Source organism: Thermothelomyces heterothallicus (assembly GCF_042370625.1).
Source record: "Thermothelomyces heterothallicus CBS 202.75 unplaced genomic scaffold P884_scaffold_18, whole genome shotgun sequence".
NCBI lineage: Eukaryota > Fungi > Ascomycota > Sordariomycetes > Sordariales > Chaetomiaceae > Thermothelomyces > Thermothelomyces heterothallicus.
Window position 1 is genome coordinate 367,172 of NW_027192579.1, and position 14,769 is coordinate 381,940.

Genomic DNA, 14,769 nt, shown 5'->3' on the forward strand with positions numbered 1-14,769 from the left:
AAAAGAGTTTTGCTCTCATTTGCTGCCTCGGCTGCCTTCTTGCTAATCTCCAACTCCATCGTCCGTTCTGCCACCTTCTCGTCGAGAGACGTGTATTGCTTGAGCAATTATTCGGTCATCTCGTTAGAGGTCTGGGTGAGTTCCGTCAGCTCGTCTGTGATGAAGTGCTTTCCGCTCTCGACCGTGGCGGGAATCTTGAACCGGCGGCGCCCCGGCTCGACCGTCATGGCTTGCCTCAGCTTGGCCCTTTGGCGTTTGCGTATCTTGCGGCGAATATTGGCTAGCATTCCCTTTTCCGACGATCTGCCTGACGTCGTCCCACCCGAGCTCGGGTTCTCCTCGGCGAAGACATCGTCCTCGTCATCCCCGTAGCCCGGAGGATCGATCGAATTCTCCGTGGCCATTTTAAGGCGCCAGGCGATCGGCATGACGCTCCAATGGGCAAATGGGAAAACGAGCAGCAGAACTTGCTTGTAGCGTTATTAGGGGACGGATTCTGGTCGCGCAAAACATCCAAGGCTGCTGGGTACTCACGTAGCCGGAATGGTTCGCCATATTTACCAGATCCGAAGCTTCGCAGACTATGCCGGTCCGGCTGGCCATCTGGAGGTTGGGGCGGCAGCAGGAACCGCACTTCCTGCTCTCCAAACTCTTCGAGAGGCGGGGTCCAGGTTGAATTGCTTGCGGCCACCGGGCGCTGAAGTGGTTCCATGGGTTGGTAGAGCCCACGAACAGTACCCTCCCGGTGTTTCCCAAGCCTTCCCTGGACGTCGGCACCTCGACCAGTGTCCTCGTGTTTGCAACCAGCGTCATGTAGCCGAGAATATAGTCGTTGTTTCCGGTGTCGCGGATCGGGATGGCAAGTGAAATCAGCGCGTATTTTCACTGCCATTCCCAAGCGAGACCCCGGGAAACACGACGACGGTAAAGGCATTCGTGTTGGGCATCGCATTGCTTGGGCGGCCGAGGTCCCGGTAGGTGATGTTGGGGAAAAGAGACGGCGGGAAGCCATACTCGGGATCCCTCAAATGAACATCAGAGCCGTTGGGGGCTTTGTACGGCAGCAGGGTAGGACCGGAGTCGATGGCCCCGTTGCCAGTGAGGCTCACGAGGCCCTTAGGGTTACCCGACGTGTCCCGCGAGTACAGGCGAGCCTGCAGCAGGGCGGAAAATCCGATCTTGTCGAGAGCACTCTGAATGTCGTCTTGAGCGTCCGCCCAGGCGTCGTCATCGGTTGTATTGTTGGCTTGCGACGCGTAGAACCTCCTGAAGGCGTCCTGCAACAGCAGGCGTGTCGAGATGCTCTGACAGGTCGTTTGAATCAGCTTGATTTCGGACGCTATCCTCGTAGCCTTGAGCGACGCAATCAATGACAAGCCGTCGGACTCGACGCCGAGCGTGAAGTTGTTGGCGAATATCCATGTTGGGATTGACACGACGGCAAGGGCAACTCCGACCGCGAGTATCACAACCTCCCTTTCCCTGACCCCCTCCTCGCTCCTCGCCTTTTTTTCGGTTTCTAACTCTTTTTCTCCTAATTTTTCCCTTCTTTCGCCACCCGACCATCTATTCGACTTAGCTTCTCAACTGAACATGGGATAGCGGGTGTTCGGGTTCGCAACTGTTGACTTGTTTTCATCGAGAAAAGGACATTTCCAACTCGATTGATTCGCTGGGAAACGTGTGAGATGTCGAGAGACTGCATCGTGAGCACACTTGTAGTGTTTGTAAATACGGAGTACACAATTTCGCAATTGACCAGTACAAAGCTCTCTCTCCAATTGGGCAGGTAATTTCGCGACGGCCCGGCGCGATGCTTTCAGTAAGGTTCGCCTTAGCATACACTAGTGAGTCATGGATCAGGTTCCTAATTAAACCTATCATCTCGTTGGAGACAAGGCCGAGTGCTCCGCGAGCAAGACACCACCAGCAGGTGAGGGCAAAATCTAAGCTTCAACTGTTACGAAATCGTATCTGCTCATAGCCAATTCATTTTGTTCATTCGTTTCAATCGTGATATGGACAAAGGAAAAGTCATTACAAAAGTCGTAAGTGTCAGGAATCATCCGTTTCCCATGGTATCATCTCTTTTTTTCTCTTCGTTATCCGACCCGCTCCCTGGCCATGTCCTCCTTCAACTCCATGTTCCGATAGGCCGACTGCTGAAAAAAAAATAAATAAAAATAAAAATAAAAATAACCTCCATGGCTCTGAAATAAATATGGTTTGCAACCCGCTACGCGACCCTAGGACCGACTGAATATCAGCGGCACCAGAGCAGTCTGGCTTTCCAGGCTGCGGTGATCGGGAGCGATGGCCATGTTGGCCATGCTCCGCCCAAACATGTTATCGCGGAGGCGGTGTCCCACGCTCGACGACGACGCGCAGCTCAACCCGCCGTACTGTTGTGCTGGCAGGTTCATGCTGAGGTTGAGCGCCGACAGGCTGGCGATAACGGCGGCCGAGTCCTTGTTGCGCGGGTTGCTTCCGTCCATTCTCCGCTTGGAGAACTCGCGCGACAGCTTTGTAATGACGGCCTGCTTGGCTCGCTTGAGCGCCGAGGAGCGCGCCGCCGCCTCTTCGGCCTCGGCGAGCATGTCCGCCTCGATGGAGCGCTGGGTGGGAGAAAGCCCGTCGTCGGATATGGGGGAGGACACGGGCGTGTCCAGCAACGGCCCGAATTTGGCCGACGGGTCGTAGACTGTTGGCTGCAACAGCACGGGGAGCGGGTCCGGGTTCAGGATGGGCACACTGATGTCCATCTTGGGCCGCGGGGTCTCGGGAGGGCGGTCAGCCTCATCGTCCGTGCCGATGACTCCAGCCATGAACGTGGTTTCGGCTCCTTCATCCGAGCGGTGCCGGCGATGGTGGCGGTGTCGCCGGTGCGAGTCCCGGCTGGATGAGTGGCGATCACTGCTATCTTCGCTGCGCGAGTGCTTGTGGTGGGAATTATCACTGTGGTGCCGGGAATCATCACTATGATGCTCCCTCCTGCGGTCCTCGGCCCTCTTCTTCTCTTGATGCTTTGAGGCTTGTTCCTCTTCTTGGTGCTGACGGGGACGCCTGCGGACACGGCGCTTCTTCAGTTTAGTACTGAAACCCTCGCTCGCCCGCTTGGCGGCCTCGATATCCGAGGCCAAGCCGCTGTCATCCCCGCTCCTTCTCCCGGCGGAGCTGGGCCGTGCATTCTCGTGCCACTCTTCGGCTGTGCTTGGGCGCGAAGCCCCTTGGGCGGCGGCGGTGACCCCGCGAGCCCACTCCTCGACACCCGCCTCTAAGGCGTCGACGTCGTTCATGCCACCAAACATCATGCCCTCCAGGTCTACTTCGAACAGCTCCCGGCTGGCCGCCGCCGCCGCTGCCGAGGAGGCCGGGAGATACTCGTCCTCCACCGAGCTGGCGACGACAGATCCAGACGCGTTGGACCTCGACGTCCCCGGCCTGTAGTCGCTGTTGCCCAGGGAGCGACGCGACCACGCATCGCTGCTTTCGCCCTCGGTCAGCGGAGCGAGCGCTTCCTCCCAGGTGCCGCCCTTGATGAGCGCGACATTCTCGAAATCGAACTCGCGCACCGTGTGCTTGTGGCTGGCCACGAGCCCGCGCAGCTGGTCGACGCTCATGGTCGTGTTGCGTACCGACATGTACCGAAGGCGGGGCATGACCAGCGGTCTGCGGAAGGGCCGCGGCGGTAGCGGAGACATGGGGCTGGTGACCTCGTTGAAGAGCTTCTTGGAGTTCCGTGGCGGAGCGAAGAGGGGGTCGCCCGAGAGCGCGATGGGGCAAGGGCCCCTGCGGCCGAGCCAGGTGAAGGAGAGCTTGTCGAGCTGCGGCGCAAAGGCCCGGATGTAGTCGTCGATAATCATGAGGTGGTCGAGGCCGGGTGACGGACCGTAAAAGTCCCAAGACTCGACCGAAATGTAGAGCTTCCGGATCTGGCGCCACCGCACCGACGCCGAGGGGAGCGCGCCGAAGCCCGGCGCGTGCCGGAGGTAGTTGAACGCAGAGGGATGGACCCCCGACAGCGTGAGCTTGGAAAGTTTGGTAAGCGGCGCACGCTCAAGCGAGATGCGCAGGCTTATTAGCGCGTAGTCTACAATATCCCGGCGGTAGCGCTCCGAAGGGTTCTGCCCGGGCGTCTTGATGGTGAGGTGCCGCATGTTGGTCATGTGCTTCATGGCGTTGATGAAGGAGGGCACATGGGTGGCCGCGTGGAAGAGGGGTGGGTATTGCTGTGTCAAGATCTCGCCCAGCTCCGAGCTGCCATACGTAGGCCTCGTCAGGCCGGACTCGGCCGACGTGTGTGGGTTGTAAAGGAAGCAGATCTCCTGGCCAGTCTGGGGGTGGATCAGGGGCGGCAAGAAGGTGGCGTTGGAATGGGGAAAGTAAAAAGTGAGGTGTTCAATGTGGTGCCCAATCCTCGACAGGGCGTCTATCCTGCTCGCCTTGGTGAGGCTGTTTGCCGAGAAGGTCAGGTGGGTTCGTAGGAATAGCCTCTTGGTGACCAGGTTGCAGCAGGCCGAGTTGGCCAGTCGGACCGCGCAGATGTCCTCTTTCGGCAGCAGCTCGAAGAGTCTCTCGCGGATCGCGTCAATTTGCCACAGGCAATAGAATGCTTGTGGGATGGTCGCCATGGTGCTTGCATGTCGTGAGAGCGACGAATGTCGATAGAATTGGGTATATGCGTGACAATTGGGGCGGCGCTTGCCAGCGATAGTTAGCCGAGAGAGGGTAGCCTTGGATGTGGGCTCGACAAAAGATGTATGCTTTCTTGTCCTTAGAGTGGCTGGTGGGTTGTGGAAGTCGGTCTGGGATCAGGCCAAGGACGCGGGACACAGACTCGATCAACTGCTTATTGACAATTCAATAGGAGAAAGGTGGAAAACGCAAAGGAGAGATAGGCTTGAATCTTGCTAGGTGAAAGAGCACGGAGGGCAGCACCACCAGGGAGCCGCGGAGTATGAAGAGATGATGCCAGAGATATCGGGAGAAAGGGAGGAAGCCTCGATCCGGCCATCGACAGGAGCTGAATCAAAGAAGGGTCCTGTTATACTGGATTCTTCCATATGAGCCATGGAAAGCCATGGATAGGACCTCTGTCCTTCGTCACCAACAGCCTCCGCACTTCCTTCCCGTTCCCCCATGCGCGATTTCGAGGTTGCGGATCCATTGGACAAGCCACCCCAGAACCGTTGAGGGCCGGAAACGAATGGTGATGGGTGACTCACTATTACTGTGTGGTGTTGCCCGCATGCGTTGTGCAGCCGTGGTGCATGTTCGGCATGCAGGAGCAAGTGCGGGAACAGAACAGGGAATGGCCGGTCGCCGCGAGCGCGCCCGACCTCGCGGACCGCGCCGGGCTTCCTGAATGGCCTGGAGGGCAGGCGTCGTGCATGGCGCCAATGCGGCCATCTGCAGCAGTCTCAGGGCCGGCTGCTCCCATCCAGTAAGAAGGTTTGAAACAAAGAAACACTCTGCCACAGGTGCAGATGAGGGGTCCTAGTGGCTGCGGGGAAGGCCAGGGGAGAAGCGCTATCGATAGACGGTGAGACGGGTCTCGTGTGTGGATGCATGTGCCCCATAAACCAATCAATCGACGCGAAAATGACAAGGGCCTTCTTGATCGCGCAATGATTGGACCTTGACTGCCACGCGGCGCGAGAGACGCGCGACTGTTACGCGAAACTGGCGCGATGTCGATCCGTAACCGATTCCCATAAAAGCAGAACCATCCCCCGACGGCGTTGGACCGACACGACTGGTTCATGTTCGATGTCGAGGCGTGTCGGGGACGGAGAAAGGACCCTCCACAACCTCACGATCCGCCTATTTCGGTTGTGGCGCGTTGCATCCTCTGCTCTTTGGAAGTCTTAGCACGAGCGCGGCAATTCCACCTTTTTGACGGATGTGTTCGAGAAAATGCCAAACACTCGCGGGCGTCTTTTGGTCGGCCCGTTCCTGCTAGCGAATCCACCACCAATTGCTTCGTTCCCCACTCTACTCCATAACCCCTCCTCCCCTCCTACCCTTTTTGATTGTCCAGACCGCTCTCCCGGATGGCCGCTAGGGCTCTCTTCTGCGGATAAATCTCTCACCGATCGCTCTCTATCCTCACCGCCATTGACAGGCCCGGACGTCACGCCCGATGAAACATGGCACTGACGGGAGTGCTGATGGCGTACTTTCGACCCTCGAAGGGTTATGAGGAGTCGAGATTGCCCTTTCTCAGTGACAGTCGAATCCGGCAACCGGACATGCTTTTGCCAATTCGATTCCCCACACACAATTCTTATCTTCACTCAAAGAGGTAACTCGTTTACCTCCCTGGGCGGAAAACCACCTCTCCGCGATTCATGCCCCTGACTCGTCTATTATCTTCGCCCTCCACCTCTGCGCCGACCGCCGCTCCTCCCGTTCACCTGGTGGCCTTGTGGCGGCAAGGGTGGGGGAGGCCCAGGAGGGAGCGGTGGTTGCGTGTACCCCAATCTTCCATTCTTGTCATTGTGTTGTTGACTGCTGGGCCCTCTTCCGCTGCGGTTCCCTCCATCCTTGCTGCCGGGGAAGCTGATGTGTCCAAACCGCATGATTTTCCGCACGGGCGGTCTAATGAATTCCTCCGCCTCATCGTCATCATCCGTGTCCTCGAAGAAGATGTGTCTCTGAGGGACAATGCTTTTGCCAAAGTCAGGTCGCTCGGACCGCGGGCCGGAGCTGGTAGAGGGCGCCTCAAATACAGTAGCCACGTCCGAGGAAGCGGGATCCTGATATCGATCACAATTTGCTTGACTCCATGTCTCCCAGGGTCCCCCCTCCCCCCTCTGCGGGTTCAGGCCACAAGCGGGGCCGTAGTGGCCTTCGCTGCCGCAGCAGTAGCAAAACACCGGCAGAGAACGGACTCTGCGGACCGTGGCGGGGTTGAACTTGAAGCTCCGCCAGATCTCGTGGCAGGACGCGTCGACGTGATCGCGCGACTGGCAAAAGATACACTCCACTTCGTCGGGCGGTAATGCCAACTTCTCGGTGCAGTCTTTCTTCTGGTGGCCGAGTTGTTTGCATTTCGTGCACCGAAGACGTGTCGGGCAGCCGAAGGACCGGTGCCCGTCATCGCCGCAAAAACGGCACGCCGTCTCTGGGCACTCAGTCGCGTCGTGGTCGCGAGATGCGCACATGTGGCAAATAGTCTCGTTGGGGCCGAGTCCCGGAAAATACTTTTCGCGGTATGCTGCGACCTTCTCCTCGAGCAGGTCGGTCCCTCCGCCACCGGACGTCTCGTCCTCGCCATCGGAGACCGCACCCGTCGGGGAAGGCCTGGGATCATTCGGTGGCGGCAAAACTGATGTGGTAGTTTGGAGTTCGCCGCCGGGCGAAGTGCCGGCGAAAAGAGCCGTGAGAAGCGCGCTATTATCTTGCACGTAATGGATCGCTGTTCGCCGAGCAGCAGCGGCCTTCGCTTTCGATAGCCCTTCGATGGTTCCGACCCATCTCAAGTATAACTCGGCGACTCGATTCCGTTCCCGAATGGTGTCGACTTTGATCTTCTGTCCGTTCAGCTGGATGAGCGACTTGCACCATGCCACGAACCTTTCCTCCCAACCACGTTGATCCTTGTGCCTGACGTCGAAGTCTGCGCACGACGGCGGTGGTGGCAGAACCCAGTCATTCGTTTCCTGACCCCCCGCTGGTGCAGACTCAGCGCTTGCTGGCTGCCCATTGCTCTGTTTTTCCGTTTCCACGCTCTCCGCCTGTCCGGTGATAGTCGGGGGCGCGTCCCAGGGGTTCTGGAGGTCGGTTTCCAGCGCCTCGGAAAACATGGCTTGAAGTTTCTCCGCATCAAGACATGTCTCCTTAGCCACCTCCATAGCAGTTGTGCGGTGGGCACGTGGCAAGGACACCTTTGTCTCGAGCCATAAACCCCAAGCTTCTCTCAGAAGGGCTGGATCATCTTTGAGCCCCTTCTGGCTCTGGTTTATGGCCATCAATCTCACACACCACTTCATGAATAGAGCCTGCCAGTCATCCCTCCGGATCGCCCCAGATAGGTGACTGGTTGCAGAGGGCATAGCCAGGCTGTCGACATCTATTGACCCGGTAAGTGGTTGGACGGGAGAACCTGAAGCCTGCCGGGATAGAGGCCTCCGAAGCTTGTCCTTGGCGGCGAAGGATGTCCGCAGGCCACTGGTGATGCCTCGATTCCAACCAGCATGCGCCCTTGGGGGTGCGTGAACAGCTGCATTATCCGCTTGAGATGGGGCAGGCCCATTCGATAATGAGCCGGCCGTCTCATCAGCCTCGGTGGAAGAAACAGCGGCCTTAAGTCTCTTTGGGGATGGGAGACCAGCATCGTCCGCCTGTTTTTTTCCGCTGCCAGGACTACCCTCATCACTGTGACCCTCGGATTCGGGGATTGCACGCTTCTGACCTGGCGTATGTTGGCGTGAGGATTCGTCTAAAATTGCCTCCGGCTTGGGCGTTTGGCTTGGTGCCTGCATCGCGGCGTCCGCGGCCCTGACCTCGCCTCGGTCACCGATGTTTTGGCTTCCTGAAATAAATAGCCCTTGGCGCAAGTTTTCGCCTTCTGTCTCGTGCCGCCGTTCGTCGGAGATGGGGGTCGAGAGCAGACCAAGAGCAACCCGCTGATCTGTAAGGGCAATGACCGGCGTGTGCTTCCGGTGTTTGAGGTTATGAGATGAGATTAAACATAAGCTCCGAATAGGGACTACTCTGACAAGTCACGTACTTGTTGTAAAATGAGCCGTCTCGCGTACTCACCCTGGGTTCTGTGTCAGGGTTCCGAAATGCACTGAGGTTTTCGAGAAGCGAGCCAAGATTTGCCCCACAACCAAGGGGGTGGGCACTTGCACGGATTAGTTATTCTGCACCACGTAAGGAAGTTCGGTTGAAATACCAATCATTCGTACATGGCTCCGTACATGTCCATGAGATAACAAATTGGCTCCTAGGCTTGGTCACCATCTGCAAAACCCCACGTAACGTATTACAAGGACTGACTGAAGTCCGTACTCTATGCAGTACGGATATTGCTGCATCCGCTGCATACGCGATTTCCTTGGCTGTACGGGGTTTGGAGTGCGTGCCTTACACTAGACACATTAGTAGCGGAAGGTACCTAACATCAGTACATCCGTACACGTATCCGTAGGCAGGTACGGAATAACCGTACACACATCATTACAGGGAGTGTCCACTGCTTTATGGGCCTTGTGTGCTCCTCAATCTCCGGCATCTTGGTTTTGGGAGGTTCTGGCCAGATTGCCATCTGCATCCAATTTCCAGGCTTCATCGTCTCTCCCTACTTTCTCTATCGCCCGCCGATTACGCGTTTCGAACCCGGATTCTAGAACCCAACCCATTGTACGCAGCTTCTCTTTTGCCATCTCTCGTTCAACTCCGACCATCCGAGCCACTTCCCTTGCGTGGCAAGTCAGCGTGGCCGCGCTGATCCAATACTCACATCCATTCGAACCGTCACCGAGCCGTGGCACCGACCTCGACGGATACACCCCTTTACGTCCGCCTCTGGCAGCGCGCACGAACAACCCTTTCATACCAAATCCACTCCCTAATACCTGCTTTCCAACTGTGTGGGATTGAACTCGAAGAAAAGAAGGCAAAACGAAGCAAGAAAAAAAAAAAGTCAGATCACGGAGCTTGGCGGGCTCGTTGGGACACCGCGTCTGTGACATCATCTTGTCAGTAGCGTACGCAGCGCACGACCGTCGTTGTCCGACATTGAGCTCGGCCACAGTCGAGCGTGGCTTTGCACCCGTTCTGGACTCCTCCTGAGCCCAGCCCTTTCCGTCCCGGTCCGCTCGAGCGTCGCACCTGGCGACACAACACCGTCAAGCTGTCGTCCCCCATTCTACTCTCTCGCACGGTCGCTTACGACGCGAGCACCAACCCTCCGCGTCGTGGGGCTACGCACGGCATGATGGCGGACAAGACCGGTAGGAGGAGGAGATCTAGTAGCATTCTTCAAGTCTACCACGAGCCGCCCGAGCCCATCGAGCAGCTCAGCGATCAGTCTGCGCTGCCAAATCTGAACGCAAATTGGGTCAACGCAAAAGGTACGCTGCGATTCTAGTCGCTGACAATGCGTCCGCGTACAAGCCATAACGCTCTCTCTGCAGCAGAGTGCGAGGAGTTTGTGGACTATGCTGACAAGATCTGTTTCGTCAGGTGCTTGGACCATCCACCTGGTCTTGATCATCTGCCTGAAGATCTTCTACGACATCATCCCCGGTGTCTCGCAGGAGACATCATGGACGCTGACCAACATCACATATATGTTTGGCTCTTACATCATGTTCCACTACGTCCGTGGGGTGCCGTTCGAGTTCAACGGAGGAGCCTACGATAACCTCAACATGTGGGAGCAGATTGACGACGGGGCCCAGTACACTCCTGCCAAGAAATTCCTCCTGAGTGTCCCCATCGTACTCTTCCTCCTGAGCACTCACTATACGCATTACGATCTGGCATATTTCACCATCAACTTTCTCGCCGTCCTGGCAGTTATTATACCGAAACTCCCATTTGTGAGTCAACCACCCCCTCTTTCTCTATATTTGCTCTGGGGCCGCTTCTTATACCCACCCATAGAGTCACCGCATGCGTGTAGGACTGTTTTCGGGTGTGCCCGAAGAGTAGGGACAGTGTACGTTAAAGATCTGATCCAAAACAACAAGATGTCAGCTTGTTATCAGGTACAGCAGCGATCATTTTGCCAGTTTGGGCGGTCTGAGCATTGGAGTGGCTGGAGGAGCTATTGTCATTGCTTTTATTGCGGAGAAACCTGTTTGTCAATCGAACAGAAACTCAGATCATTCTCGTTCAACTGGAGCGAGGTGAGGTGTTGAGCCTTCAATCGGCATCTTTTTGCACGGACTCGCATGCTATAGCCCCATTCCCCGGAAATGTCAAAGAGCGCCTAGGAGATTCCGGGGCGCGAACCGATCTAGACCAAGTACCGACCGGACCTCAGGTGTGTTGATGCTTAACACCGGGATCCAATGTTTGGTCTTGCCATGGATCGAATGTTTACGCTCTCGCTACACCGCATCATACCGTCCTAACCCCACCGCTCGTGTCTTCGCGCTTTTCGTCGCCACATGACGGCGCGGTGACCATCTCCCCTCGGATAATGAGTAGGTAGCCGTGCTTTGCAGCACCCATTCGAATTGACCTGGAGTGAAACTGGGGTTTCCAGCCGCTCGTATGAAAAGCAAGACGGGCCTGAGACACTGCTATATAACATAGCCCTGGCTCCGTGAATGTGATCAGGTATCCCTTTGACTTTCCAGACAGCCGCCTCTCCTTCTTCACAGAGCCAATATAATCTCGGCCAGTTATCCTCGTGTTTGTGAACCTCCCTGCCAACCATGAAACCCATGACTGCCGCCGTTGGTGCCGCCTTGGTATGTCAAACTCGTCCTCTATCTGGTAGGAATCGAATACCTGACATATGTGGACAGGCAGCCTGTGTCTGGACCTTGCCACAGACGCCTACCGGGCAAGCCGCCATCACGACAAGGCTCCTTAGTACCCGAACAGTTGAAGCAATTCCCGTTTCGCCCATCCCGGATTCCACCGTCTTGCCCCGCGAGGCTGCCTGCAATCCGTCAGATGGCTCCTGCAGCGGAGTTGTGAGTGTCATCACAATCGACAAACGGACGATCGGCGTAACGGGTAAAGGTGCACCCAAGGATAATAACAAGGGAAAGGGCAAGGAGAAGGGCAAGGAGAAGGGCAAGGAGAAGGGCAAGGAGAAGGGCAAGGAGAAAGGAAAGGAGAAGGGAAAGGAGAAAGGAAAGGAGAAGGGAAAGGGTAAGGGCGAGGAAGGAAAAGGCAAGGATGGTGGTAAGGGCGGGCATGAGAAGGAGAAGGGCGGGCATGAGAAGGAGAAGGGCGGGCATGAGAAGGAGAAGGGCGGGCATGAGAAGGAGAAGGGCGGGCATAAGAAGGAGAAGGCCAAAGACGAGTCTAAGCACAAGCATGGCAAGGCCAAAGGTGAGAAGGGCAAGGAGAAAGGAAAGGAGAAGGGAAAGGGTGAGGGCGAGGAAGGAAAAGGCAAGGATGGTAGTAAGGGTGGAAAAGGTGGACACGGGAAGAAGGGCGGGCATGAGAAGGAGGAGGCCAAAGACGAGTCCAAGCACAAGCAGGGCAAGGCCAAGGGTGAGAAGGGCAAAGAGTCCCATCTCGTTAGGGACGGCATGCCCTAGGACGCGACCAAGCAGGATGGCGTCCCCCACTTGATTCGGAAGGATATGGGCGCCGACTGACAGCCTTAGCTGGAGACTCAGAAAAGACGACCACGTCCACTCCCGTTCCAAACAGAGCCAGGGTGGCCATGGTGAGTGCGGGGGGTCCGGATGCGGAGGAGTCGATTATAAGGGCTTCGAAGAGTCTTCAAGCGGGTCACATAGTAGGTTATCTTGGGAAGAGAAGGGCGGTAAATAGGGTGGTAAAGAGGAAGAATGCCAGTGCAAAGGAGGAGGTAAAGGAGAGGGCGAAGGTGATGATAATGGCGAAGACGAGCATAATGGTGAGGGCGAGGATCATGGTGAAGGGGTGTATAATGGTGCGGGTGAAGGCGAAGACGAGTGCGAGAAAGAGGGTGAGGGAGAACGTGAGGGTAGAGGTGAGGAGGGCATGAGGGGTGGCAGAAATCAGTGTGTCTAAACATGGTCCTTTTGGCCATCGCCGCCCTCATTTTCGCCCGCCCTTCTTTCGTGCCGGGGAGTGAACACTTAGTATGTGGAACAGCAAATAGTTGAGGGTACTGTCGCCGGTGTGGCGGGAGACGTACGCTGTAGTATTAGTTTACAGCCTTTCTGGCCATTCTCGCGACTAACACTGCGTGCTCAAAGGTTGGGGTTGGAAGAAAGGAGACATGTAACTACCTGTCAGGTGAGGGCCTGCCACGAAAGTGGTCCAGATCTAAGTACTAGCAATAGGAACAACATAATGCAAGGTAATTGCCATGTCTAGATCAGTTATAACTCAACTTACTACTCTAACTTTGAGTTGGCCTGTGCTTGCTGTGGCCTTCACGTAAGTAAGGATAGGTAAGCCCGGTAGCTATTATATATATTTCTTGTTTAATCGGTGTCGGTTTATACATTTGTTTAATATCCATCTTTAACGGGATTGACCTGTTTTTCATCAGACGTCAACCAATACCAAGCTTGATTGGGATTTTGATTGGGATTTTGGCAGTCTGGCACAGGCACTCTCTGTATATTACGACACGATGAACTTGGTCGTTAGGTCATGGAATGGGAAACGGTGTGGGGTCGCAGTCGAGCCACTACTAAAGGTATGTACGTACGCCTCACTGCCGATCACGAGCAAGATCTCCCAAATGAAGGGAGCGATATCAACAATTCCATCCAGGCTGTTTTGCTCCCCTCGTCGAGACTCGGCGAGTCCAGAGCCCGAGGACAGTCGCAGCCGGGTAGCTTGGCTAAGCTGGTCCTCTTTGTTGCTGCAAAGCCTTTTGCCATCCTCCGAGAGAGCACTTGGCACTTGAGACTCATACTCCTCCGCGCGCACACAATTAATCCATGCTATTTGGGGAACTTAGGCAAGGGCTGCTGTTAATGCAAAGTCTTGCTTTCCAGTGCACCGCACAGTATACGCTCCGAAACTCAAATATTACACTGTAGTGTAGGATGGACTTGCAGGTGATGGAACAGGCATTACGCATTTGGATTTCATCGCTTATGACTAGAAGCGTAGTGGAACAAGCGTGTAAAAGCGAAGAGAGCGGCCGCCTTTACGTATCTTTCCGGTCGGCTAATAACCTAATGCTTCTTTCGACTCACCTTTAAATGTCACGAGTTCGTAGTCCGCTATGCCTGTTCGCGAAGTTGTAGGCATTATGGAGTATTGTGCGCAGAACAATCAACTATCGGCTACTAGTGAACTGCGAGTGTAGGTAGCATAAGTTACCTAAATGTGTTTCAGGTCTTAGGGTACCTGGTCGAGTGGTTAGTATAATAGGTGTCTTACTTACAGGGTAAGAAAGTACTTTACTATATGCTACGGTAGAGGTATTCACCAAATATACCCGGTGGTTAGTGCTGACTAATTTTGTACTGACTAATTAGTTCAGTACTACCACCTATCTCCCGACAGGTAGGGCCAAAACCCCCGGACATACCAATATTACCAGACACATCACCACCAAATTTCCTATACTTTCGTATCTATACAAAAGGTGCTATCAAGTTCAATTACCCTCACAACAGTAGCCTCAAATAGCTATAAATAGTCTAATTATAAACTAGGTTCTAAAAAGCTTAAAAACGTAGTAAAATTTAATTCTATCTAGTTATAATTAGTCAAATAATTAGTTATATAACTTGCCTTTATCTCCCTCTCCCTCTATATTATACTCCTTATCCCTATCGCTCTTAATCATAATAATACCTTCTCTTTTAGCCTCCTAGCAATAGTTATTATCTTCTATCCCTAGTATTACTATCCCTAGTATTACTATCCCTAGTATTACTATCCCTAGTATTACTATCCCTAGTATAGCTACTATTAACTTATAGGTACATTACTTCTTAAACCTCCTAATATTCTTAATAATAGCTATATATAGTAACTCCTTTTTAACCCTAGATAGAGATAGTAACTTGGTATCCTCCTCTTACTTATCTTTACTATCTATAAAGTCAAATCTATTATCGTTACTATCGTTAATTGACATTATAGATATACTACTAATCTATATCCTAGGACGCT

At 54.7% G+C, this 14,769-nt stretch overlaps 4 protein-coding genes across 4 annotated transcripts; 2 read left to right on the top strand and 2 right to left on the bottom strand.

Annotated features, from left to right (window-relative positions):
• Positions 1 to 107: 107 nt before the first annotated feature.
• Positions 108 to 4,631, bottom strand: P884DRAFT_301249 (uncharacterized protein; the record flags this gene model as incomplete). The annotated part of the gene is made up of 4 exons (XM_069444843.1): positions 108 to 470; positions 535 to 603; positions 906 to 1,450; positions 2,258 to 4,631. The coding sequence occupies 4 exons, from the start codon at positions 4,629 to 4,631 to the stop codon at positions 108 to 110; spliced, it is 3,351 nt and encodes a 1,116-aa protein (XP_069296030.1).
• A 1,393-nt stretch (positions 4,632 to 6,024) lies between these two features.
• P884DRAFT_261789 (uncharacterized protein) lies at positions 6,025 to 8,743 on the bottom strand. Its single transcript, XM_069441597.1, has one exon. It carries the CDS (start codon positions 8,484 to 8,486, stop codon positions 6,369 to 6,371), a length of 2,118 nt encoding a protein of 705 aa, XP_069296031.1. The 5' UTR covers positions 8,487 to 8,743; the 3' UTR covers positions 6,025 to 6,368.
• Positions 8,744 to 9,943: 1,200 nt separating this feature from the next.
• Positions 9,944 to 10,665, top strand: P884DRAFT_278984 (ORMDL family-domain-containing protein; the record flags this gene model as incomplete). The annotated part of the gene is made up of 3 exons (XM_069443246.1): positions 9,944 to 10,082; positions 10,195 to 10,553; positions 10,618 to 10,665. 3 exons carry the CDS (start codon positions 9,944 to 9,946, stop codon positions 10,663 to 10,665), a joined length of 546 nt encoding a protein of 181 aa, XP_069296032.1.
• Positions 10,666 to 11,396: 731 nt separating this feature from the next.
• Positions 11,397 to 13,206, top strand: P884DRAFT_271164 (uncharacterized protein; the record flags this gene model as incomplete). The annotated part of the gene is made up of 6 exons (XM_069442414.1): positions 11,397 to 11,432; positions 11,490 to 12,189; positions 12,300 to 12,367; positions 12,475 to 12,655; positions 13,042 to 13,068; positions 13,184 to 13,206. The coding sequence occupies 6 exons, from the start codon at positions 11,397 to 11,399 to the stop codon at positions 13,204 to 13,206; spliced, it is 1,035 nt and encodes a 344-aa protein (XP_069296033.1).
• Positions 13,207 to 14,769: the final 1,563 nt, after the last annotated feature.